Source organism: Podarcis raffonei, chromosome 10 (genome assembly GCF_027172205.1).
Source record: "Podarcis raffonei isolate rPodRaf1 chromosome 10, rPodRaf1.pri, whole genome shotgun sequence".
In the NCBI taxonomy this organism is placed as follows: domain Eukaryota; kingdom Metazoa; phylum Chordata; class Lepidosauria; order Squamata; family Lacertidae; genus Podarcis; species Podarcis raffonei.
The window spans coordinates 32,907,651-32,934,662 of NC_070611.1; the positions used below are offsets into that span (position 1 = coordinate 32,907,651).

Genomic DNA, 27,012 nt, shown 5'->3' on the forward strand with positions numbered 1-27,012 from the left:
ACACGATCCCCTTACCCTTTTAGATGCACTCCTTAGTGACTACAAAGTTGCGCGAGTCCCATGCATTCCCTCTCCCCAGCCCCTCAGATAATCGTGTCTCCCTCTGCGATGGGGAGACAAAGGCACTCTGTGGCAATTAGCTTTTAAGACCTTTTAGGTAAGGAAATCAAACCTAATTGAAATGCACTGTGACAGTTCTCTTGCTGCAAGTCATGTCAACATTAAAGAGGATCAGATTTAACTGATTAGTTTTCCAAAGGGCAAAGCACATTACCGAGAGCATAGACAAGGCGTCTTTGAAGTAGCGTCGTGGTGCTGGTGAAGGTCTTCAGTAAGTGGATCCCTAATGCAAATATCAAAGCCGGTTCTTAGAAAACTGGCAAAGCAATTATTCTGCATCAACACTTGGCATCGCATACTTGCATTGAAAGAAAAGAGCATCTGAATGCATGATGGAGAGCAGGGAAGGGAGGAGAAAATAGGAAGTCTCTGGCTGCGTTTACTCTGGCTCCAGCATGCTCCCACCAGCAAAGTTTGAAGCCATGCACACTTGATGGTAGCCACAATCCATATATATATCCCAATATTGCTGGTTTGTGCATTTTCTCTCAAAGCAGTGTGCAAGCACATGGCAGCTTCATGAATAGGAACAGAACGGGTGTGGCATGCATGAGGTCACACAATTCAGGGGAAGATATCCCTGCCCTCTCTCTGCTGTGCACCAGAACATGAAAATGTGCCTTGAAACACAGAGGGGGCGGGAAATGACCTCGCAAAATTTTAAGCCACTCCATAGCCTCTGTCTTTGCACCAGTGTGATGGGGTATAATTTCAGAAACATTCTGGCTTGTTCAGAATGTAGCATTAAGTAGCTGTCCCACCAGTGCAAGGATTTCTGCTTGCACAAAGGGACTTCCCCACCCTCGAAATCCATTCTGGGGGTCTTCCCAACCATCTTGGGGAGAGTGTGGGGTGCAAGGGGGGAAGGAGATGTGGAAGTCCCATCACACAATTGGAAATCTTTGCTCTGATGAGACAGTTACTTAGCACCTTTGCAACGACACAGTGATGATCCTTTGTAGAATCACTACATTTTTATGCAGCAAAAACAGCACCACCCAGATGGAGAGAAGTATCAGCAGGCATGGGGGAGTCCCAATCTTTGCAGTCAGTGCCGGATTTACGTATAAGCTAAACAAGCTATAGCTTAGGGCCCCACTCTCTTGGGGAGGGGGGCCCAAAAAGGGGAAAAAACTGGATGTACATTTCCAAAATATAAGGTAAAAAAACAAATAAAATAAAACCTATATACAGCAACAATGGTTTGTGTTGTGTAGGGTCCTATCATGTAAGTAATGGGCCCCACCTGCTAGCCTGCTCCCTAAAATATCACATATAAAGGGCCCCATTACTTTTAGTAGCTTAGGGCCTCATCAAACCTAAATCTGGCCCTGTTTGCAGTAGTACTATTTTTTAATTTTATTTTTATTTTTAAAGTATGGGGGAAATACCAAACCAGGACAAAAAACAACAACAGACAATGAGAACTGAAAATGCTCAGAGGCCAGGTAATGTTAACTGACTATGGGAAACAGAAAACCTGGGGTTGAGAATAGAATGGGAAATGGTGTGGCTATGAATGAGAGCACTCCACAGTATAATTTAGTGTTGCAGGTCCCACTTATTTATATCTGGCATGGAAGGACCAAGAAATTGTGGCCAGCTTTGGAGCTGGGCATTAAGGGTTCTCCATTGGCCATTCAATTGCTCTAGATTCTTGCAATGTTTGGCTGACCCCTGTTATTGGGAAGACATTGTGTTCTGGTTCCTCCTTGCTCCTTGTCAAAGCACACCTGTCACCCCCCAATTCTCCTCCCATCATTCTTGAGTGAAATAAAACAGACAGGCAACATTTCAAATTCTACGACAAGTCCCCCTGCCAAATTGTTCTGGTCTAACAAACAATGTCTATTAGGGACCATTGTGTAAATATGATTGATCTATTCCAAGCATACATTTCTTGGCTTTCTTATTGCCGGCCCACCTCCGTTTTTCAATCACAGAAGCCACTTCGGATTTCAACTTCAGAGGAAGACAATGTTAAGTGTTACTGGGAGACCGTGACCTACATTTCTCAATGAATTGCAAGTTCCAGCCAGCCATTCAGGCTTGCAATGAGCAAAAACGGAATTGATTCACTAACTCAAAAAGCATTAGGATGTGTCGCTGCAGAATTATCTACCAGGCAAAAGGAGAATCCCAGACACAGGAAACACTAGCCTTCCAAGAGGAGGTGTGATCTTATTCCTATGAAGCATTAGCATGGATTTGCAGTCCATTGTTCGAAGCTTAAATATTTTCAAGAAAGATCTTGGTCACTTTAGGTCTTATTAGTGCCCTGCTTTTCTTCTGTTTTACCATGCTGGGTTTGTCCTGCATAGGACAATAACAGAACCTTTGGGGTGAGTGGGAAAAAGATTAATCCAATATGTGTCTCCAGGACAGAATATGAACTGTTGAGACACAGAGACAGGACTTCATGGTTCTCATTGGGTTAGCAAGCTAGAACCTGTACTTGTGTGTGTGTGTGTGTGTGTGTGTGTGTGTGTGTGTGTTTAAAGCAAGTGAGGGCCAAATTCCCTTCTGGGCAACATTCCAGAGGCCGCATGCCAATGGTGGGAAAGGCCAAGGTGTGACTGGTGAGGGTGTATGGTATGGGTAGAAGACTCACTACACACTGTAAGGGTAATTTATCTATGTTAAAATTGGATCATCGGTCCCTCCTCTACTGCAGCCTAAGGCATCATTTCACATGAAAAAGGTAGCTGAAACACTATGGAATCTCTGTGGTTAAAACGAACTTTTTTGTACTTTGCACTGGGATTGGAAGTGCAAAAATTATAGATACAGTAAGCCCACAATTTGCATGGAGGTTATGTTCCACGGATCATGCCTAAAGCCAGAATCATGTACAGTCAAAATGCACTGGGTTCAACGGCAGGTAGGACTGCCAATGTCATCTTTCCCAGAACCCTACCCACTTTTTACAAACATTTTGCCACACATATAAAGCTGAATGCATACAAGTTAAATGTGCATAAATTGTGGGCTTACTGCATAGAAAAGATTGGAGCAGGCATAGGCAAACTCGGCCCTCCAGATGTTTTGGGACGACAACTCCCATCATCCCTCGCTAACAGGACCAGTGGTCAGGGAAGATGGGAGTTGTAGTCCCAAAACAGCTGGAGGGTGAGTTTGCCTATGCCTGGATTAGAGTCACACACCACCACAGGCACTTCCACTTTCAAAATGAAGGGGCTTTCCATCTCTCTTCCACTGCCAAGCATAGAGGAGTTTCATCACAGAGATGCCAAGGGATAGAGTTACACCACTCTGTGGCCATGTGATCTTATCCTCTTAGCTTCTGAGCCATCAGCCATGTAAATTTCAACACTAGCAAAGGAGCCTTTCCCCTTCTGGATGATTTATGTGTTGTTGCCCCCTGCTGGGGAAGGAAAAAGAGGCAATGAGTGAGTTGCATAATGTGATACAGGGTAATCACTTTGTCCTGTACACCCCAGGTCAATTGCTGAGATCACTGGGGGCGACTGGACAGGGTTCCTGACACTAGATCTGAGGCTAGCGATTAGAAGCCAGCAGAATCTGTGCCGGGACTCCCATGGATGCCTTTCCCCAGGTGTGATTTACCTGAGTTAAGTGCCTTCTATTTCACTGTGCCTGCCCAATAGCACCATAGAAAGAAGCAGCAATGCGATGGGAGCTTACTCTTTTAAGGATTCACCCTCCTCAGGAAAGCGGGTGAAGCTAAGGGTGAATAGGCTGGACCCAAAGACTCTTAGGTTCAGCTCTAGCCTTTGTTGGAAGACATTGCTCACTAGGAGCTTTCCATGGTGCTGAAAACACTGCCCTGCCTTGTTTCCTCCTGGTACAAGCTCCAGATGGCTCCTGACAAAAGATTAGATTTCCAGCTTCACTCATGCAACCCTACCCACCCACCCCAATGGAAGAGTGCACTCAATGGTTAATGGAGACCTTATTAAGCACTGGCTATACTTTACAAGGAATTAGGTTTGCTAACCTCCAGGCTTTCAGAGTAAAGCCTGATATGTATAAAGGGGGGAGGGACATCAATACAAGATTTATAGAAATGGGTTTTTAGTAGGACCTCCTGCTGACTGTCACTTTGGATTACACTGACCACTCACTTGTGACTAATTTGGCTTCAATTGACTTTTCCAAGCAATATCACCCTAATGTACTTAACAGTGTCTAGAAAGGTCTAGGTGGGCAGCTTTCATCTTTCTATAATTGTACATTACAACAATTATCCTTTAGAATCATTGCTCTGCTCGTCCACAAGACAAGGCTGTTTAACTATTATTTTTATTGTGATCCAGTTAAGCAACAAATGATTAAAGAAGGTAACTATCCTCAAAAGGATCACAGATGTTTACAAGCAGCAATTACTGCCTCAGAAGGAATGATGACTATCTGGAAAATGAGTGGCCTTTGGACAGGTGAGGGCAAAAACCCCTTGGCACATTTATTATGCACAGCAACAGATATGTCATTAAGAATGCTGCCTCTGGAATTCCAGAAGCATTCTGGGATTGGAGAAACATGGAGGCAGCTGGAGTTCTTGTTCCAGTGGCCTTGAATTTAATTGTAAACATGGGAGGAGATGTGGAGGAAGAGGAGAGGAGCCCACTGCCCAATCACCAGTGGTCTCAATTCAGCAACTTTTTGAATGTTTAAAACAGGGGTTGCAAACCGAGTACCTCTTATGCAGCCTGTGAAAGGTACATATATTCCCACAATAATCCACAATGCACAAGAGGCTGCTTGACCTTGCTTCTCAGTCTTTGCACTGCTTTGGCCTCTCTGCCCTGGAATGCTCACATTTCATTGGATGCCAGGATCGGAAGTGGCTTGTGTATGTGTATTTTTTCATGGTCGGGGAGGGACGGGCATGTCCACACTTCTTGTGGTTTTTGTCTCTTTTTCAGGTCTTTTACATGTGGTAGTCATTCTGTGTTAAGCAACATCACCGTGGTAGTTATTTCATGACTTGCGCCCATTGCGCTTCCTCAAAATTCCAAAATGTGCCCACTGGTATAACAACAAAAAAAGAGGTCGGTGACCCACAGTTTCAATTTTTTTTTTAAAAGAAGCCACTGTTACAGAAGGATTCCTCATCCAAACTGGACCAACTAGTTTAGGGCCTTACCCTTGAAATAGCTGCCCCTATTTCACGGTGGTGAAATTGTGTCTTGTTTCAGGGGCAAATTGTGAAACTGGGTAAAAATCTCTCTCCCTCTCTCTCCATATATATATATATATATCCAAAAAAAGATACACTATTGAGCAGCAGCGTGTATAGAGAGCGCTCATCTGAAGATTTGGAGGGGCCAGAATTCACTTTAAAGGGTTGTTAAAACTATTTCCTTTTCACTAATTATCCCCTGGAGGGTCCTGTACACTTACATATTTTATTTTTTTTACCGTGGGTATGCCAATATTAATTTTATTAAAGTATTGATCTTGGCAGCTTGTGTCTTAACCATGAAAATCTAAGGAAACTGAGTTCAAAGAGAGGGACCGAGACCTTAAAGTGGCCACCAGTACTTGGAAGAAGAGGCTGACAAAAAGTAGAAGTTGGGAACAAGCGTGAGATCAGCAAAGTCTAACAACAGACATTTCCTGAACCTCACCAAAATCTTCATATCCGCTGGCCTTACTAGCCTAATTTGCAATGGTGCTGGTGGGGAAATCATTTGCTGAATGGATCAGTTACCCCAAGTGATCCACACTGATGTGTGTGTGCTTGGCCTTGTGCCCATGTCCATTTCCCCCATTCTCACTCACTCCATGCAATGAGTGGGGAGGGGATGAGTGTAATTTAATATCTCTCCTTGAAATGCCCTTGCACTTTCCATTCCCTCGCTATGTGTTTTGAAAGCATGGAAGAGAACCTAATGGCCTTAGGGGACTATTCTATCTCCTTGATGCCTGTGGCTTTCTCCCGTTAATGTTAATGGGAATTGAAAGTTGCATCCAGGAAAGAATACACCATTGCTTTTAACATGAAAAAGCAATACAGAAAAACAAGGAGTAAATGTAGTGTGTGCATAGTGTGGATATAAACCACAATAAGCTAAGAACACACTTCATATAACATGGACATTGAGATTTTAATCATAGGAAAATGACAAAACTCATGACTAGAAATAATTGCAATGCTCCAATTTCTTGCCAATGATACTTAGGAGACCAGAAAAAAAAGGTTGAGTTATGTACCAGCCAAAATACATGTGAAAAGTGGAAGAAGCTTCCCAGCGAATTAATTTCTGATTTTCATTATCTCTCTTTCTGCATTACTGTATCCGCAAAAGTCAAATATTATGAACTCTAGAGACCAAGCTCATTAGTGATATATTATTTAGCATTTTAATATGCTGGAATTGTGGAAAGTACTCAACATGGCAAAAGAGAAACTCAGCTAAGGAAATGAGACTCCACAGATATTAGTAAAGCCCGTTAAGATACCTGCATATATTTTATAACTGATCATTTGCAGCACATTCCAAAATGATCAAACTATTGTCACATAATGATGGGGATATTCTGCAAGTCACAATGAGGTAGAACGCACTAGAATCGCCAAAATGCAGCTTTTACAAAAGCTCAGGTGTGATTGATAAAGGCTGGAATGTAAACAACCCATTCTCGAAAAAGAACTATGTTTCTAAACAATTAAAAGAAACTTAAATGAAATTTGTGTACGAGGTGTGAACATAAAGCAGCATACCAGGCTTTTTTATACTTTTCCAAAAGAGAGATGAAATATGCTACCTGGGATGCTTCTAGCTGTGCATCTTCACAATGTGGCTGCATCAATTGCTAATGGAGAGAACTCCACAAGCCAAGCTTAAAATTGGGGGGGGGGAGAGAGAGAAATACAATTTTGGGGGTAGAGGGGCTAAGAAAATAACTCAAGACTGCAATCCTAGCCCCAGTTATCCAGGAGCATCACTGAATTTAATAGGACTGACTTCCTAGTAGACATGGCTGGGATTGTGCTGTTCATTTAGTAAAGGTAAAGGTAAAGGGACCCCTGACCATTATGTCCAGTCGTGGCTGACTGGGGTTGCGGCGCTCATCTCGCTTTACTGGACGAGGGAGCTGGCGTACAGCTTCTGGGTCATGTGGCCAGCATGACTAAGCTGCTTCTGGCGAACCAGAGCAGCGCACGGAAACGCCGTTTACCTTCCCGCCAGAGCGGTACCTATTTATCTACTTGCACTGCATGCTTTCGAACTACTAGGTTGGCAGGAGCTGGGACCGAGCAATGGGAGCTCACTCCGTCGTGGGGATTCGAACCACTGACCTTCTGCTCGGTAAAGCCTAGGCTCTGTGGTTTAACCCATGAGCCAATTCAGACTCTGCCACTAATGGATCCACTTGCCTGCATCTCTCTGTATTTGACTTGCTCACCAAGAGCTAGAAAACTACATTTCCCTACACTCCTTGCACCTGATACATAACCACAGCAGTGACCCAGACATCAGAGGCTGGAGTGGAAAGTGAGACCTCCCTTCCTTCTACCAACCTGGATAGGTTTATAAAGTGATTAGATAAATACCTGGAAGATAAGGCTGTCCGTGGTGACTAGCCACAATGGCTATGTTCTCCCTGCACTGTTGGAGACAGCAATCCTCTCTATACCAGTCGCTGGAAACTACAAGTGTGGCGAATGCTGTCACCCTCATGGACTTCCCACAGGCATCTGCTTGAGCGCTGTAAGAACAGAATGCTGGCCATCAGTCCAGCAGGTCCTTCTTATGTTCTTATTGGACTATATTGGAAGGTTGCTTATTTCCCAGCTGAGGGAGGTGCAGAACTGTCCTTTAGTATCTGACAGAGATGCAGAAAAGAACAAGAAGCTTCCCTTTCTGCCCCCTGCATAGTCACACAACACACCTGAAGCCACTTCTTTGCTTGCTTTTACTTTATTCACGGCACGGTTGCCTGAGCCATGGCTTTCTCTGCCTGTTGACTGAAGAAATTAATACCTGCTGTTGGAGCATCTCACTGGCTCTTTAGTGCACACAGACTTCGGGGAGATTCCTGCCCTCATTTCGAGTCCTATTGACACTCATTTTGAAGTGCACAGCAGAAGAGCTCTCCAAAACTCCAGCTCTGCATGCTCAATATCTCTGCTGTTTCTCTTTGATCTCATTCTTCCCCAGTGCCAAGAGCTCACCACTGATTTTTTTAAAAAAGCATATTAACACATGCGTTTGGAAAAGAGGAAACAAGAGGTGGAGGAAAGTCAATTGAACTGGAGACCTAAAGCATCCTTGCACCCTTCTCAGGGCTCTTGCTTTGGTTAAAGCTTGGCACCTCCTTCCTCAGTGGTAACAGACATAACGACACTCAGGAGAAAAAGGAATGCAGAGGCTATAACAATAGGCAAGATCTGGAGCATGTAGCAAACTCCAGCCATCGAGTTTTCTCTAGGGATGGAGGAAATATTCTATTTTTATTTGCATTTTAACGAGAAGCTATCTAATTTGCACTTCTCAAACCAATGCGCAAATGAAAACACAGCTATCCTCTGAAAACCACTTCTCCAAATTTTGTGATACAGTTCTACAATTCAACTGTATGGACAAAACGTACATATTAGGTGAAAATAACATACAAAAATGCATTAGGGGAGATTGCTTGCAAAGATGTGTGTGTTAGTTAGAACTACATACAAACTTGTGTCTATTAGGAGGAATTTGCATTAAAATGCTCGAGAATTTCAGGAGGGTTTTTCTGTTTGAAAAATGGCAAATTGCTGTGTAAGTGTAAAGAACTGAATTAAAGACTAGAAAAATGAGAAACTTAGAGAAGCAAAACTGGCAGATTCACACATCCCTCAAAAGGCAAATTAATCGGGATACAGATTTAGACTGCCCAACACGCAATCTCAGTTGTGGACGTCCCTAAAAATCTTTGCAATTTTAAGCTGTTGTCCCCAAGTAGAAGTTTAGCCATACAAGAGAGGGGACCTAAAATAAGAGGGAGTTAATTTTCTACCACCTGAAGATGGTTTTGCTTTCCTTTGGGGGGTGGGGTGGGAGGCGACATGCTTTCTGACCACTAAGTAATGCTACCGAATTTGGCTTCCCTTGACTTCTTATCTTAGCAATCAACTGAAATTAGCTTTGCTAATATAATGACCACCACATTTTTTTTTTGCTTCTGTTCTGTGCTTCTCGGGAGACTGATATGCTTCAATTAAGGATTAAGAGAGATGCAAGCAAAGTGCTGGATGTTATGTTTTCAAAAAATAGGGGATCAGTCATTTTGGTTTCTTAGTCACAACTGCCCTCTTTGCAACTTAAAAGCTCTTTAGTACCAGGCAGAGACTAATCTCAATTAAGTCTGCACAACTCCTCATTAAACCCATTTTAAACTGCAGAAATTCTGGCTTAACACTGTTCTCTCTCACACACACATAATAGCAGCTGACAGGGCTTACCTGACCTCCTGTCTACCAGTCGCAGCTGGTTGGCGGAATAGGTCTCAAACTTTCTGCTGGGTTTCCCCACCCAATGCCTGCAACTCTTTCCTTCCTGATGCCTTGCCTCCCTGACAGCCCTGGAGTGTCCTGGGCCATCCAATCCCACATGAGACCATCTGCACCCGATTCGTCCAATGCCTGAGTCACCCCGAGTAAGCCTGGTTTGGCTCAGTACTTGGGCCTCAGCCAAATCTGGCGCACAGCCCTAATAGAAAGTTGCATTAAAGAGCGTATTTCACAGAATGCACCACTTCATATAAATAAAGCTTTTCTGAAGCCAGGTACTATAGTCCCAAATATATAATAAACTGGAATTACAGATAGAGAAATATCAGAGTTTGTGTTTCTGGTTTTTAAATGTTCAGGACAAACCTATTTCTGTCTTCTGCAGAATGTTTCCCGTAAGGCTAAAAGGCAAGAACAGTTGTGTCATCTGTGTGATTTGCTGACTGAGCCCAGTAATAGAGTGCCTATTATGGAGGTAAATTTAGTCATTCCTATAATTATGGGCTGCAGCCAGACTTTTACCACTGGGCTTATCTCTCTTGCTCCTTTTATTTTCTGTTTCTATTTACTCCAGCAATAGAGCAGCGCATCTTTCTGGCCAAGTGAGTGAGGATGAGTTATACCAAAAGAAGCCATATACAAACATTCCATAATTTAGGGCTGCCATATTTCAAAAACTGAAAATCCAGCTTTTTTATTTTTTAGAGGGCAGAATACCAGCTATACCTGGGAAATTCCAGACGTTTGGCAACCCTACGAAAATTCTGATTGCTTCAGTGACAAGGTTTGGTATAGCATTGTTATCGCAGACCAATATTAATTCCTTAGCCTTACAAGCCAAAGTTTTCATTGTATCCCTAAATTCTAAACTTGAGCATGGCAAATCAGATTTAAGTCTATCTCTTTATTAAGGACTAGTAAACTACTTTTTAAAAGGTTGATAGATATTCTAGAAGAGGCTTCCAGTATGAACATAAAGGCTTTATGGTGTCTACGCTAATCTTAATCCATTTTTGTTTACCAGGCCTATATGCAAATTGCTAATGTTTAAAGACAGTTCAATTATTCAAAACAAATTATTTATCAAAGGCTATTTGACTTGACTTGCAATGAAACCCCTGCTATACTATGTGAAGCTCTGGCTAGCTGTATAATTTCAGTGAGTGGGATGCTCAAGTATTTCTTTCCCCCCTTTATGATTTATTATTATTGCATCTCCATTTTCTTCATGAACACACAGGAAAATTGCACGTTAAACTCCACAGTTAAATTGCACCTTCTCCCCAATGTGTCTGAGTACTGGATTAGAAACTCTGGTTTTACAGATGTTTAAGATTTATATGGCCCCAACGCTGTGCTAGGTGCAAACACTGAAAAGGAACGAAAAACACTCCAGGTGTTGTTGTTTCCAAATGGCAACTGGAAAAATGAAGTAAATGAACAAATGTTCACTAGAATCTAATAAGGTCAATCTATATAGGAGACGGAGAAATAAAAGTTACGTTACTATCTCAGTTCATCTGATAATAATATCTAAAAGCAGAGATGCAAATCACATTAATCAAATCACATAAACCATATTTACCAAAATCTATCAATAGCTAAATTTCTAACTACTGATTCCCTCTTAATGTTAATGACACCTTAAACCCCCAGGCTCTTTAATAATCAGTACTTACATAGTCACTCTTCATTTTTTAATGTACTTGTAGCTGGTGCTTGCCAGTATGTTCAAAGCAGTACATTAATTTGAGAGTCTTTCTTAAACTTTCAAGTTGCCTCCATACATGGTACAAAGCATGCAAAGCATCATATGCTACGAGATTACGCCACTACGGATATTCCTGGAAGCCTCAAATAGGATGATAGGATTAAAATATATAGTTAGCTCCCTGTAAATGTAAACGCATCAGCTTCATTTACATCCTATAAACCAAGGGTGACTCATTTTCCGAGGGTAGATCCTTATAGCCAAGATGACACCCTTCACACGCAAAGGGGGTGGAGATCAAGAAGCTGAAGAACCCCAAAGTTTGCCAAACGGTAGTTTACAAATTAAAACAAAGCCTAAGGAGAATAAAAAAATAAAATAAAAATCCAAATAGCCAGCAAGGATTGGACATGCTCAATTGCTATGGATTGCTGGCAGTCAAAGTAGGGAATGGAAAACTGGGGAGGCGATAGTGGAAGGGAGTGTCCTGGAAAAGGTGTATGGCACTGAATAGGAGCCCTTTACATCGCAACATTTTGCTGCTGTTCCCACTTATTGTTGTTCTAGTAGCACATCTGTAGTAAAGTATCTGAAAGCTATTTTATTGCCACCAACGAACTGCCTATAAAAGTGCCTTGTTTTTAAAATTGTGGATTTCAGTCACTCTAAATATGCATTCTTACAGCTATGAAAATCACTGCCTTCAGTGGCACACGGATTGCATTTAAAGCCTTTTTAAAAAATGAAAACTGCATCTTCCATTCTTTTTAAAAGAAAAGCATTTAAAAGGGGGAAAAAACATTTTTGTTATTGTATGAATCAGGAGGCATGGGTAATGTTCTATCGCACTCTTCTTTTTGCTCAAGGAAAAGAGTATGCCATTTCCTTTACTCTGAAGTTAAGATTTCCTTTTATCTCCTCGTGTTGTCCAGCTGTCTCTTTGCAGGAAAATGTGAACCGCCGATGATTTTGTGGAAAGCAGAACGGTACAGATCTCCTGCTTATGAACACAACGTGGTTGTCAGGAGCTGAATTAAAAAGATCCTACACTATACACCCTCATTTCATTTCAGGAAAGGTCGTTTGCACAAAAGGTAATGACATCTGGGGTCCCAGAATATATATAGATTTTTCATTCTGCAAAATACTTAAGATCCCACGCTTGTTCCAAAGGAACCCTCAGTCTTCTTACATGTCTTTTCATGGTGTGCGCTTTCACAGGGCATGGCATCATGATGTACTGTGAACTTGAACACCTATATCTCCCATTCAATTCACCTCAGCTGGGTCATCCCTATACTACACTCACAGTACAATCTCATTCAGCCAGAGCACTTCTTGACATCTTTGCAGGACAGATGGTCAAAGTCATGCATAGGGTCTCTGGCTGCTGATGAGAGTTGGGTGATCTCTTGCTCTTTGTAAATCTACCCTGACTGGTACCCTACAAGTTCATGTCCAAAAGCCATTCTCTACTACTGATCTGTATAATTATAATAATAATAATAATAATAATAATAATAATAATAATAATAATAATACACCAGCTGAGACTGTCTCACCAGAGTGGTGCATGCTCTAGTTATCTCCCGCTTGGACTACTGCAATTCGTGGTACGTGGGGCTACCTTTCAAGGTGACCCGGAAACTGCAACTAATCCAGAATGCGGCAACAAGACTGGTGACTGGGAGTGGCCGCCGAGACCACATAACACCAGTCCTGAAAGACCTTCATTGGCTCCCAGTTCATTTCCGAGCCCAATTCAAAGTGTTGATGTTGACCTTTAAAGCCCTAAACGGCTCCGGCCCAGTATGCCTGAAGGAGCGTCTCCACCCCCATCATCCAGCCCGGACACTGAGGTCCAGTGCTGAGGGCCTTCTGGCGGTTCCTTCACTGTGAGAAGTGAGGGAACCAGGCAGAGGGCCTTCTCAGTAGTGGCGCCCACCCTGTGGAACGTCCTCCCATCAGATGTCAAGGAAATAAACAACTATGTGACTTTTAGAAGACATCTGAAGGGAGCCCTGTTTAGGGAAGTTTTTAATGTTTGAGGTTTTATCGCATTTTTAATATACTGTTGGGAGCTGCCCATAATAATAATAATAATAATAATAATAATAATAATAATTTAGAAACACATTACAGAACATTAACGATTACGACATAATAAAAGCATACTGACAGCCTAATATTAAAATAGTCATCCTAATAACAGTCTTCTCCCCCACAGGCCATAATTTAATAGCCATAGGCTATTACCATAGGGTAAAGAGGAATGTTTTTGCCTGGTGCCTAAAGGCATGTAATGATGGTGCCAGGTGAGCTTTAAATGTCTGGTGTGGATCTGCCCCAAGTGGAAGAGCTCAGGGACACATTTCAGCCAGGCAAAGGAGGTTGCAAAAGCAAGGGTTGTGAGGTAGCATAAGAGTCAACTCCTAGGGGCCGAGTTCCCCTCAGCCCCCATAATAAAATATTTGAGGAGGCTGCCCCCCTCCAAGTTGATTGGCATTGCCACTCAAATGGGATGTGCGTGCCATGTCTTGTGATCAATTATATGGCACGGGGCTTACCTGGGGCCCCCTAATATTTTATTCAACTTGGCAACCCTGTGAGTTGGTGCAGTTCAGGAGGGGTGTGGCCTGGGAAGGGCCAGCTGGGGTCACATTTGTCCCTGGATGTTCCCTATCCCTAACACAGGGAATAAACAGCACCAGCACCTTATTTGAATATTTGTTCTAAAAGCAATTTTCAATACAGAGCTCAAGACTTCCAATGCTGAATGCTTTCACACTTGGCAGCACAAAGCATTTATGTCAAACAGTTAGGGGTTGTTGGGGGGTGTTTTTGCTTCTCATATTCTTCACATGCCTTTAACTGGGTATTATAATCACCTATGTGTCCCTGCAGTTCTTGTATAAGCCAAGAACCACAATAAAGAGGCAATTTCTTGCTAGTTTGCCTTTGGGTGGATGCTAATGTATTTGATTTAAAATGACTTCAGAGGTAGGCTTTTAAGAGATTGCTTTGAACCAAAGGAACAAACTGCCTGGGAAACTGAGCAAAGCCCCCTCGTCACTTGTTGCCTGTCATCCCACGTAGACACGTTGCAACAATCTCCCATGGATATCTTCTGTTAAAAGGACAAAAATAGGGAGCAAATTGACAAGATCAGTGGGGCTGTGCTGGGGGAATGTGAAGGAGTGCAGCTCTGGAACTTTTTCCAGAGCAGCAAACACACTGCTCTGCTTTCCTTTGGACCACATCAGAGAGGCTGGGGGTGGTGGTCTTGTTGTCTGAGCAGTCCAGGACCCCATACACACTGCCCAGGCTTGCACACCCTGGAAAGTTGCTTCAGTACTGCAAGTGCAGTGGCTTGACTTCACCCCTGGAGGCACACTCCACTGTCTCTCGAGACAGCTGGATGCCGCCAACAACACTGCTTGGAAGGATTAAGATGTCCATTTGTACATATAGCATTTTTTATGCATTTGATCCTATGCCAGATCGCTGGACAAAAGGTGGGTCTATAATAAATATTATTATTACTAATAATAACAATAATATAATAATAATTTTATTTATATCCCGCCCTCCCCAGCCGAAGCCGGGCTCAGGGCGGCTAACAACAATAAAACAGTACAACAGTACAACACAACACAACACTCTAAAATCATTCAATATAAAATTAATTCAAATCAAACCAATGGCAACCATTGGGCCAGAGCTCCGCGAAGATTGTCGAAGGAGGGAGTCAGGCTGTGCCCTGGCCAAAGGCCTGGTGGAACAGCTCTGTCTTGCAGGCCCTGCAGAAAGATGTCAAGTCCCACAGGGCCCTAGTCTCTTGTGACAGAGTGTTCCACCAGGTTGGAGCCGCAGCCGAAAAAGCCCTGGCTCTAGTTGAGGCCAGCCTAACCTCTCTGTGGCCTGGGACCTTCAAGATGTTTTTATTTGAAGAGACTCATTTACACTGACTGAATAAAGAAAGTGATTAAAGTGAAGGACACTAGACAAAGTCTGGTTCTGGTCTGTAAGTATGTTGAATATAATTAGATTTTAGACTGCAATAATTAATTAATACGTTAATGGAAGTTGTCTGGCATGCTGCTAATGAATCTGCTTGCTCTCCTGTGTCGCTGTCTTGGCTTTCCCTTAAGATTCAAAAAATCCATGAGCCTTTGCACTGGACGTACATTAGCTATGATTTCCTATAAGTGTTGAGAATAAAACTGAACAGGCAATCAATAAGGATGGTTCGTAAAAAGACAAGACATATTGGTCACATTAGGACGGCACAAATGAGTCCATTACATGCAGGTTTTGCCCTGTATGGAAGAAGTTAGGAATTGCCAGCAAAGCAGGGCTTGTGTTCATTAGCCTGGGTGACTGTTCTGTTATCGGTCAAAGTCATATTATACGCAGCACAATGTAAATAGTGCCAGAAGCCATTTACCCAAATAATTCATAATTACAAAAATACTAACAGATCACAGAAAGACCAAAGCAAGCAAACAAAAACCACTTGTACCATTCTTGGGCAAAAAGACAGCATAGCCAATACAATTTCAAAACTGAAATCTCTGCATAATGTTGTTTTCATCTGGCATTCTTTAATTTTGCTGGTTCGTTCTGTATTGCGCAACTGTGTTATTTGGACCTGTTGGAAAACATTTTGCACCCCCCAAAACAGTATATTAATGTCCAAAATAATAAATAATTATGGGAGAAGGATAATAGGGGAGGGGAGAAAAGGAAAACAACTACCCAAACTGTTAATCTGAATTGAAATTTAACACAACATAGATGCATTTATGGACTAGATGACTCTTGGGGTCCCTTCCAACTCAACAGTTCGATGATTTCCACACCATCATCTCTCAAGTATATATCACCCAAGACTGTAGAGAATATATTCTCACAATATTCTCCAAGAACTGATAAAGGACATAATACTCTATTTCAAACCCACATCGGAACAAAGATTGCATGAGGGTAACACATATATTTACCATATATCTTCTTGACCATACCCAATACTAATGCCTAATTATAATGTTTTATTGCATATATATTCTTAGCTCTAGTTCTTCCCCATAAGGCTTCCACCATGCAGTGAACAGGACATGCATTAACTCAACCTTCGATTTCTGAAAACCTTTCACCCATCTCTTTCTGGAACACAGCCAAATAAGAATTAAGCTCCATTACCAATTGTCAGTTAGGAGTGACCTTGAAGCAAAGGACAACAGAAGGATGATACAACATTTGTTATGGGAACCATAATATAGTACTAATAATGATAATAGAGATCCCAGCTTGGCCCCATTTGCAAAACTTGCTAACAGTCCACTAGTGGTTTTTTTAAAGGCAAGGTTTCCTCATGCATTTACAGCCTACCAAGCTATAGGTCATTAATCATCCACAAAGTCACATCATCCGGAAGATGGTCCCCATTTTGGTCCAGATGGAACAGAAGGATCAATGTGGGGTCAGGGTCGGGGGGGGGACAGGGGGCACATGATTTTGAGGAGGCGTGAACCACGTGCCTCAACATAGGGATTCCCATCCCATCCCACCCTGCCTGCCTGCTGATCTCTGGGTCACAGAGTCCAGCCTGGCCTTGCTGTTGTGCCACTGTGCCCCTCGCTGAATGGATGCCTGACCAGCATCAGGGTGATGCACTGGCCTAGGGCTGCATCGGTTGGCTGGGCTCCCCCCGTGCGGGCTGGCGGGCAGGTGGCGCAGTGCAGCCCTGTGAGCCCTCTGTGCCCCGTGCCCACCCTGCAACAGCAGCAGTGAGGGCTGGGCTGGCACAGTGGGTTTTGTATACATGGTATACATTAGTCCTTGTATACACTAGTCCTTCTCAGAAAAGATCCCTTGAAGTTAATTTACATGATTAACATGTTCATTCATTTCAATGGGTTGGATTTGAGTAGGATTAGTTGAATGCACTCCTACGGCTGCAATCCTATGTCCACTTACTCGAGAGCAATGCCCATTTAATTCAATGAGGCTTGCTTCCAAGTATATGTGCACTGCACTCCACACATGATAAATTAAGAATATATTGCACTCTTATTTTTCCTCTTCATTTTATATGGAACAAGACAAAAATAAAAATAAAAATGCCTTTGGGATGTTCTAGTGTACATTAGACTCTAAACACAATCCTTTTTGCCCTCTCTACAAAGACTGACAGCAAGCACAATGCCAGCATAATAGTTCGTCCCACAATTATCCCTGCTGAAGTGCACCGAAGGAAGCAAAAAGGAAATGAGGCCAGCAAACTTCTTTGTGCAAACAAAATACAGAACGACAGAGCTGGAGGCTCCTTGGATGCCATTTGGAACACGTGCCGTGCCAATTAGAATTATTCACAAAATAAAGGGAACGAGGCATCTTTCCTTAAGAAGGAAATCTGGGATCTACATGGCTTGAAGGAATCATGTTGCCATAAAATGGTCCAAACCATAAAAAGAAAATGAAGGTGTTGGGTGTTGTTGTTTTTTTTTTTTTTGGGGGGGGGAACAATCATAGGAAGGTGAAGTTAAATGATAAGAGACATGCATGTAATGACCTACTTCCACACTGCAAGCTGCCAGAGGATATCCCTTGGTACCAGTGTGCAGTCCCAGCCCTAGCATTAGACAGAGTGAAGCAGCTGCCTCAGGCGGCAGCTGCCAAAGGTCACAGCAGCCCTTTTACTGTTCTCCCTAAATCTACAGCGCTAGCCTGTTCTATGCCCCCCTGAACTACCCTGCACCCCTCGGGTACAGTGTTGTTCTGTCACAAGTACTAAAGAAAGATTCAACTGCTAGTCCAGTTGGACTGTGTGCAGGATTGGAGGGTGGGTGCTATCATCTTCTTCGCCTCAGGCAGCAAAACGTCTTGGGCCAGCCCTGCTAAGTGGTGTTTCTTAGCGCTGTAGGGCTAAATTAAGACATGCTGAGGCTTTAAGCTTTGCCAAATTTAGGAGGCCACATCATGTTAGAAATATACACATGTTTTTCGGTGACACAAAGTACGATGAAAACAGAAATACTAAACTTTTAAATTGTCATATATGAGGATTCAGCGAAAGCCAATCACCTAACAAACATAAACAACTTGCCATCAGCCTATTTGCAGATAAAATACATTTAAATGAAAACACCTTGTGAATGGCATATACAAAACTACATTATAGTTATTTATGCACAGATTTATCAACACTATATGACAAAGAATTGTGTAGGAATTAAATATACTTTTGCCATCTTACCATACCCCACAAGTGCCCTGGAAAAAAGGGACATCCTGTTTTCGTGTGTGAACATGGAAATCATTTTTGGGGCTCATTAAATTTTGGTGCTCATGCAATTCTGCGTCAAGATCTTGCCCTGAAATGCGCTTTTTGGGAGGTCACAGTTTTGGGCACCATGTAAGCACGGCCCTGAAAAGAAGCGCATATTATGGGCTTCGTGATCTTGTGCGGGTCATGTGACTCGAACAGGAGCACACGTGGGAAGACCCAACATACTGGTTTAGGGACTCAAGATGTTGGAGGATATGCCTCAAAACAACATCTGTTTTATAGTCTGTTTATCCTATTTCCTTTATTAACCAATTATTTAAAACTTGAAATCTAGTTTTAAAAAATTGAATTTAGAGGCCCCTCATAATCTGAGGCTCTGAGTTATAGTTTCCTTAGTTTATGCATAAAGCTGGCCCTGCACAGGGGTCAATGAGCTATCACACAGTTCATTGGCAACAGGTGTTTTTGGCATTTTGATGAAATCGCCATTGTGTGGGAGTTGCAAAAAACTTCCACACTGAGGAGCATCTATTCCACAACAATCACCTGCCTGCAAGAGTCCTAGGGCAAAGGCCAGGCTAGAAGATCATATTTCAAAGTGCACATGATAACACCTTTTATTTTCACTTTCTAATTTATTTTTCAAATTGCACCAGACAGTTCCCATTCAAACAGGGCAAGTTGTCAGGTTTGATTGGATTCTTCTGTTTTCAGTTCAGCCAGTTCTGTGAACATCAAATCTTCTGGGAAACTAGGAAAGCCACATTTGATCTTATATTTTATTTCAAGTGCTTCTTTTTTAAAAACAACAACACAAAACTTAAGGCAGTCGACTGTGAACATTTGCAAAAAAGGCACAGTTAAAGCCCAAATTTAAAGAGGAACAGTCAGTCTGAATCTGTGGAGCCTACTTATGGTATAATCAAATTCTGCTTAGGGCACTTAGAAATTGCATAGCAATTTCCTGTTGCTCCTTAATAGAAAAGGCTAAAAACATCAGATAAGAATAACATTGTCTTGCAGTAGGAAGCCCCTCAAGGTTATATGAAATTATGCCTGGGAGGGGGAAAAATCCCTTAACCTCCTATTCATACAAATAAAATGATCAGGTTTACACCAAGATGTATCCTCAGATTATCCATTAGCATAGTTCCTTTATTGAGAGATTCACAAAGCAATTTTCTTTTTCTTTTTGCTTAGCTACATCCAGTTCTCAGCATCTGCAATCTGTTTCAAGGAAATGGTAAAAGGGTAGCAATACAGCTTTTGGTGTGTGTTTTTGTTCAGATTCTCATTTTCTAATGCAAAATTTTCACTCATAATAAGGAGGATCGATAGCACATTCACTCACCCACCATTCCTGCTTCTACTTTGCAAATACATAAAACTGGATAGCGCTCAGAACCTTCTTGTTCTGCTGCAAGTGCTGGCAGCATTTAAAAGGAAAAAATAAGCTCGCTTTCCAGACTTTCCTACTCCATCATAATGCACTCAAAGGATGCAATTGGATTGCAGGAGATATTATGACCTGCATTTGCTCTCATGAGTTGAAGAACCAGCAGCACTAGTAAAGTCAGCATCTAAAGGTCAGGTTTCCTTGGCAAAACCCACTCCAAGAAATGGGATCTGTAAAATAACAATTGCTGATCTGGTGGCGGGAGGGGAGAGTCTTAGGCAGCCATATTCTTTATAATAACTGGTCCCCATGCTTTAAACTTTTTCCTCCGACCCCCTTTCCCTCACATGTCATGTATTCTTAGATTGTAAACCTGAGAGCAGAGATTCCTGGATTTTTGTAAGCCACCCTAGCAAGATTGAGTAAATGGTTGAAATAAATATAATTTTATTTAAAACATTATTCCACCCTTTCCCCAATGAGCCCAAGACATCCTACACTGATCTTACCCCATTTCTCTCTCTCCTCATAATAACCTTATGAGCAGTACTATTTTTCTAGAAAGAGAGGTGCCAGAACTCACCATGAACACCTTCCTTGTTCTCTTATAATGGCGACTGAGAGGTGACGGAACTGAGCTCCATTGAGTTCCAGCTGAAAAAAAGCCCTGCCTATGAGGTAGGCTGGCATGAGATAGAGCAGCTGCCCAAGTCAGGGGCATAGGAAGGGGGTTGCGGTCTACCCTGGGTGTCACCCTGACAGGAGGGGGGGACAAAATGGCGGGCGGCACTCATCACAGCGGGGCTGCAGCACACACGGGCCACGCATCTAAGTGGCCACAGGCTCCGTGCTGTCTGTCCGCTGCCTCCCCCCCCCCAGCTATAGGGCGGCTGAGGCCCCCCTGCACGCCCTGTCCCTATGGATGCCATGCGTCCTGTATGGGAACCACATGCCCTGTCCTTATGGGCTCTGCGTGCCCCGTGGCGCCCATAGGGACGGGGTGCATGGCACCCATAGGGGCGGAACGGGGCAGCATGGGACAGCATGGGATGCGAGCGCCCCGTTCTGTCCTTGTGGGCACCGCACCCCCTGCCCCTATGGGCGGTTCACTCTCCCCCTGGGCACGCTGCCCCAGGTGCCTGAGAGGCTTCCTCCACCACTGGCCCAAGTCACCAGCTCCAGATCTGAACCATTATTTGAGTAGGTGTGTTAATATTGTAAACCTGCCTCAGTGGCACTTTGGGTGATCAAATGGTGGCACAACTGGGGGTTAATAAAGGAATAAATAGAATGGATTCAGATAAAGACCACCTGAGAGAACACAGGAGAAGCCCTACTATCAAAGCCTTCACTAAGATTTCCAAAAAGCAAAACTGGGTGGGGGAGCTGTGACCACCACAACCCCTGGGTGTTGTTGGATTCCAGCTCCCATCAGCCCCAGCCAGTATGGCCAATGGTCAGGCCTGATGGAAGTTGCAGTCCCAAAAAACCTCTGAAGGCCGCCAGTTCCCCAACCCTGACATAACCTCATTTCTTTGAAGGTGACTAATGCACAGGGGAGCGTCTTTGCGTATTAGTGTTCCTGGAAAGGTCAGCAAGATGACAAAAAATGCTCCTGAAAGTTCAAAGCAAAAAAAAAAAAGGGGGGGAGAGCAAAAGCAGCAAGCAAACAAAGAGGAAAAGTGCACGGCAATAAAATGCAAATCATTCAAAAAATGCTTTGAGAGAGGAATGACTCTGTGGGGAAGAACATTCAGATTCTTAAACCCAAATCTCTCCTAACTGCTCGCTGGCCCACAGCTTTCCTGGAACACGGGAGAACCCCCAACTGTCAAGGCTTCCCAAAGACATTCCTGAGGGAAATTTATTTGCGAATGATTATTCAGTTTGGCAGTTGACTCTCCTCTCCATAATTGTGCACTGAAATACTTCTCTGCCCACCCCAACGAGGCAATACTATAAGTAGAAAGTCCTCAGATATCCTCACAGAAGGGCTTGTACTCTAAATAGAGGCTAACCGGGTGCTTAATTCACACTGTTGTGCTCCAGCCATTGCTGCCCATATGGCTCTCAGTCAGGCCGGCACTCGCAGGAGAGCAGCCTTTGCTCTGCACAAATGCATTAAGTAGAGGAAGTCAGGACTCTCACTAGGCAGCTAATGGAGATTTAATAGGGCAGTTATGTAAGAATGACCAACTGCAAATGTGCTTAATTCAGGCTTCAGGTATTTATGTAAAAAAAACAAAAACCCAAACCCCACACAGTAGAAGAATTCAGGCCAATTGAGGGAGCTTTCGCATTCTGTTCTACACATGTGGGGTTGCCATATAATTCATGCAAATTGCAACACATTTTCCTTTTAAAAAGCAGCTGCTGCTATGTTTATGGTAGCTGTGTTAAGCGTGCGCCTGCCTCCCACCTGCATGGCTCAGCTTTATCCACATGCGGGAAAAGAAAGGAAGTTTGGCAATTCTTTCAGTCTTTGCCGATCTGGTGCTTTGGATGCAACTCCCATCAATCTCAGTCAGCATGGGTGGCCAAGGCTGATGGGAGTTGTAGTCCAAAACATCTGGAAGGCACAAGGTTGGCAAAGATTGTACCAGAGGATTTTCCACCTTATTTTCATTGACACTGGTGCTGTATCTCTAACAACTACCCAGAGAGGCAGATGTCCTCATCACTGCATCTCCTCAGCGACATTTCCTATAGCCTCCATATATTGCTAGGCTTCAACTCCCATAAGCCCACTCAGTGTGCCCAGTGGTCAGGGATGACCTCTCTTGGAAATGTGATAGTTTGTCCTGTATATGCTGTCTGTAGTACACCCAGGGCAACCAATGGCAAAAAAGCTTGGTCTTGAGTTGGTGGTCGTCCATTTTTTTTTGTTTTACACTAAGAAAGTTTGTAAATTCAAATTCATTCATCATTTTGCTCTTCGTTTCCTAGCAAGCCTTCAAGGCTTCTTACACTTCATCACCTTCTATGTAGAACAGGTTATAGCTAGGTTTGTCTAGTTTATCAGCAAGTGCAACAAAGCAGATGTTCCCAAGTTATCCTGCAGCATCGGAACAGTTTTGGTTTTGTTGAGGATCATTCAATCACACTTAACCCCTAACTTCTAAAACTTACATGGCCTCTGCCTTTTGTGCCACCAGCAGCCTAAAAACCAACAACAGGCTACACCAGGAGTAGATAACACATTGCCCTGAGGTGTGGTGAGTTACAACTCTCATTATCCCCACCAACTGTCTATGCCAGCTTGGACTGTTGGGAGTTGGACTTCAATGACACCTGGACGGACACAGGTTGCTCACCTCTGGAGTAGATGGTTCTCAGCTATGATTCCAGAACTTAGAGCGAGAAAACTTACCACAGTTATCACATTAGCTGCTGGAATAGGCAGGTTTTCCACTTCCTGGTCCTCATCACCAGTCATAGCTAATAGGTTGAGAGAGGGTTCGTACGCTGGCTTAACTATGACAGCAGGGTGCAGCTTGCTTATTTTTCCATGGGAAGATATGTGGGAATTGTGCCCATAATCCTTCCGATCACTTGTATCCAAACTTTTCTCGACACTTTGCACATGGTGGTAAATGAATATTGGCTTCCTGCTCATTCTCTGATGAATTGCCAAGAAGTGATCATTGTCTCCTGAAAAGCATCCTGTTAAAAAAAGGGGGGGAGGAAGATAAGTCATTATTTCCCTTTACTATTTCTTGATTTAGGATGATTTAAAACAGAAACAGAAACAAGACTCTTTCAAAAAGGAAAATAAAGAGAGTTATTTTTTGGTTATGCCCATTTCCTTACCATCTTGAAGTAATGAACTGTATTGGGGAAATGTAGAGAAACACATTTGAATGTGGTATGCTGTGTGCCTGAAATGTTTGTGGGGTTGTATTTGTTGATATTGCCATTTAAAAGCTCACACTATACAGCTCATAAGAAACCTTATTCTTCACTCTTTGCAAATTTGTTACATTTGCCACCATATGCACTATGTGCACACTGCCTAAATCTTTGACTGGATTTGCTAAGCTCTTCCCCATCTATATGACAAGATGCATTTTTTAAAATAAAAAATCCACTTTACATACATGATGCTCTCTTCAAAATATGTCCCCAACAGCTGCGGTTAAGGAAGAGGTTTGCTCCTATCTCTGATGTAATTAACGTAATTTGTACCTTGTCTGTCGATTAAGGGGGAAACAATTATTGTTGATCAAAAACAGCCCCACACTCTTGTCTCCAGATATCAGATTTCACGGAGAGAACAAAACCAGATGGGGACTGGGAATTTAAAAAGCAAGGCAGGACTCCCACCTGGCAGTATCAGGCTCAGAGAAGGATGGATATATGGTACATCTTGCTGGAAGTGGAGGGGAAGTCAAAGGCATCAAGCTCTTGGGTTTGAGCTTTGTGAGCATAGGAAGATTTTCCAGGTCTGTCTTATTACAAGGAATTTATGCAGAAATGTAATGTAGAAGTCATGTAGCCCTTGGCAAGGAGCTATACTGGTGCCCCCACCCCATCCCTTGTGCCCTTGGCAAGAAGATGTTGGCTGCCCAGAGCAATGAAGGAGCATCCCAGGGAGTGGACAGGCAGGTGGGCTCCTAGCCACTCTGAGCCAAAGTGGGGAAGTGCAATTTTTGTGCCCCCCTGCGCCTGCACCCTTCGCAGCGGCAAACCTAGCCAACCCCTAGGTATGTCCCTGTAGACACAAGATTGGAAAGGATTTAACACATCCAATATCATGTCTGTGTTTTGGCAGATTTTACATGCAACATCTAAAGGGCATTTTCACATTAGAAATGGCTTTTAATCTAGGAAGTGTCACTGGTGAATATTGTTAAGAAAAATATATTTGTTCCAGTTTCTTTAGCATTTCACTGAAGGTAGACATTTACTGTATTGGTTTAGAGGCACGGGAAGTGCAAAAAAAACCTTATTGTATTTTTAATACCAATGATGCTTCAAACAAACCCCTTGGACACATTTATTTGGGAGCATAATGCTCCCAAAGGAATGGGCTATGAAATCTGGGTGAAACTAATCCAGATTGCCTGTGATAACAGGGAAATCCAAGAATGTTATTAAACACAGTTCCCCAGTCGGGTTGGCAATTGATTTGTGGAAGTGGATGCACCAATGGCAAATTTCATTAGGTGTTACGTTCCAGATGACACTGGGAGTTATGAGCTACCTCATATCAGTCTGAAAAATCAAGGAAAGGAGGATCTAAGACCATTAACATAAGAAGAGCCCTACTGGATCAGAACAAAAGCCTATCTAGTCTGGTATCCTGTTCTCAGGGTGGTCAACACAGGACCTATTTTGAAGCCTGTAAACAGGACCTGAGTGCAACTGTACTCCATTTGTGATTCCAAGCAACAGGTATGCAAGATGCATGATGCCTCCAACAGCAGAGACAGAACAGAGCCATCATGAATAGTGACCACCGATGATCAGAGATGATGGAAGTTGTAATCCAACAACATCTGGGTGGCACAAGTTCTCCTTTTTAGCTCTTTGCCTGGGTTTCCCAAACTTGGATCTCCAGCTGTTTTTGGACTACAACTCCATCATCCCTACTAGCAGGACCAGTGGCCAGGGATGGTGGGAACTGTAGTCCAAAAACAGCTGGAGATCCAAGTTTGGGAAACCCTGCTCTACACTGTGAAACAGCCCTTGTCATACATCCGCATCAGCACATAAGAAGAACCTGCTGAATCATGCCAATGGGGTCCATCTATCCCAGCATCCTGTTCTCACAGTGGCTGCCCTGATGTCTACAGGAAGCCCAAAACCAGGACCTGAGGACAACCTGAGGATTCGCAGCAACTGGCCTTCGGAAACCTACCACTTCTGACAGTAGAGGCAGAACACAGCCACAGCAGGGGAGACAGCAGGGGAAGGATTGCAAAGGACTGTGAGTAGATTAACACAAAAGGAGGATGGTGTAGTCAGTGTGGTGGCCTCCTGATGGGGTGCCCTCCCATCATCCAGTGACTATGATGGCTGGGGCTGATAGGGGATGGAGTTAATCAACCTCCAAATGGTATCATATTGGTGGCATAACAGAATGGGGTGGGGGGTTTTTTGGCAATATTTTACTTTGCATATCAGCATAGACCTGTCCTTGAAAAAGACATATCTAAATAGTGATGGGATCTCTAATAACCGAAATGGTATTTATGATATCAGGTGAAGAGTCAGAGAACTAACAGGCTGTCGCAGCTCGGGGGATATAATCTTATGGTCTTTACCATCAATAACATCAATAACATCAAATAACCCTGTGAGTTTGCTACAGAGCAATATGAACTTGCAGAAAGATCCTGCAATCTGTTTTCAGGATGTGACTAACTAAAATCAGGATCTTACACCTACGATTTCAGTTTATAACCCCAAAATTGTATCTTCTTGAAAGGAGTGTATGGTCATATCAGTTGCATACTCATTTAAATGTACAGAATTCAAGAACTGCCAAGGAATCCTGGGATAGTGAGTCTGGTTCAGGTGCCGAGAATACTGTGTTAGAGATCCCAACCATTCCTTGCATATCTACAATTCCCAGAATTCCCTGGGGGAGGGAATGTCTCTGACACCAGCCCATAGTACAGAGATGCTCTGTGTGTGTTGAAGAAGGAATTCTAGCGAGGGGGAAATGGTTGCCATGTCTGTAATGCTTGGCCAGTGGCTTGTGCGCATAGTGTTTAACCAGCTTTATTGGGAGCAGAAGACCTTGAGTTGATGTAATTGTATCAGTACAAGATTTCCCAAGTATATCGTGACAATTCTGAAATGGTTACAAGATTATCCCGGAAATATTCAATTGTTTCATATCTCCCTGCTTTCAATAAAAGACAAAAGTCCATACTGTACCGTCAACTTCAGATATGGGACTGAAAGGTAACAAGCAATGTAGCTTACCAGTTATTTCGTCTTTTATTCTACATAATGAAAGGATAAGGATTTGATTACTCAACATAATTCAGAAACAAACTACACCA

General features: G+C 43.0%; 1 protein-coding gene across 3 annotated transcripts in view; it reads right to left on the minus strand.

Moving 5' to 3' along the window:
* PTPRR (protein tyrosine phosphatase receptor type R) overlaps nucleotides 1-27,012 on the minus strand; it is a 103,572-nt gene that overhangs the window by 59,536 nt on the left and 17,024 nt on the right. For all 3 annotated transcript variants that reach the window (XM_053407110.1, XM_053407107.1, XM_053407109.1), the window contains exon 2: nucleotides 23,370-23,662. In XM_053407110.1, the coding sequence (XP_053263085.1) occupies nucleotides 23,370-23,662 (293 nt within the window). The remainder of the gene's footprint in view (nucleotides 1-23,369; nucleotides 23,663-27,012) is intronic.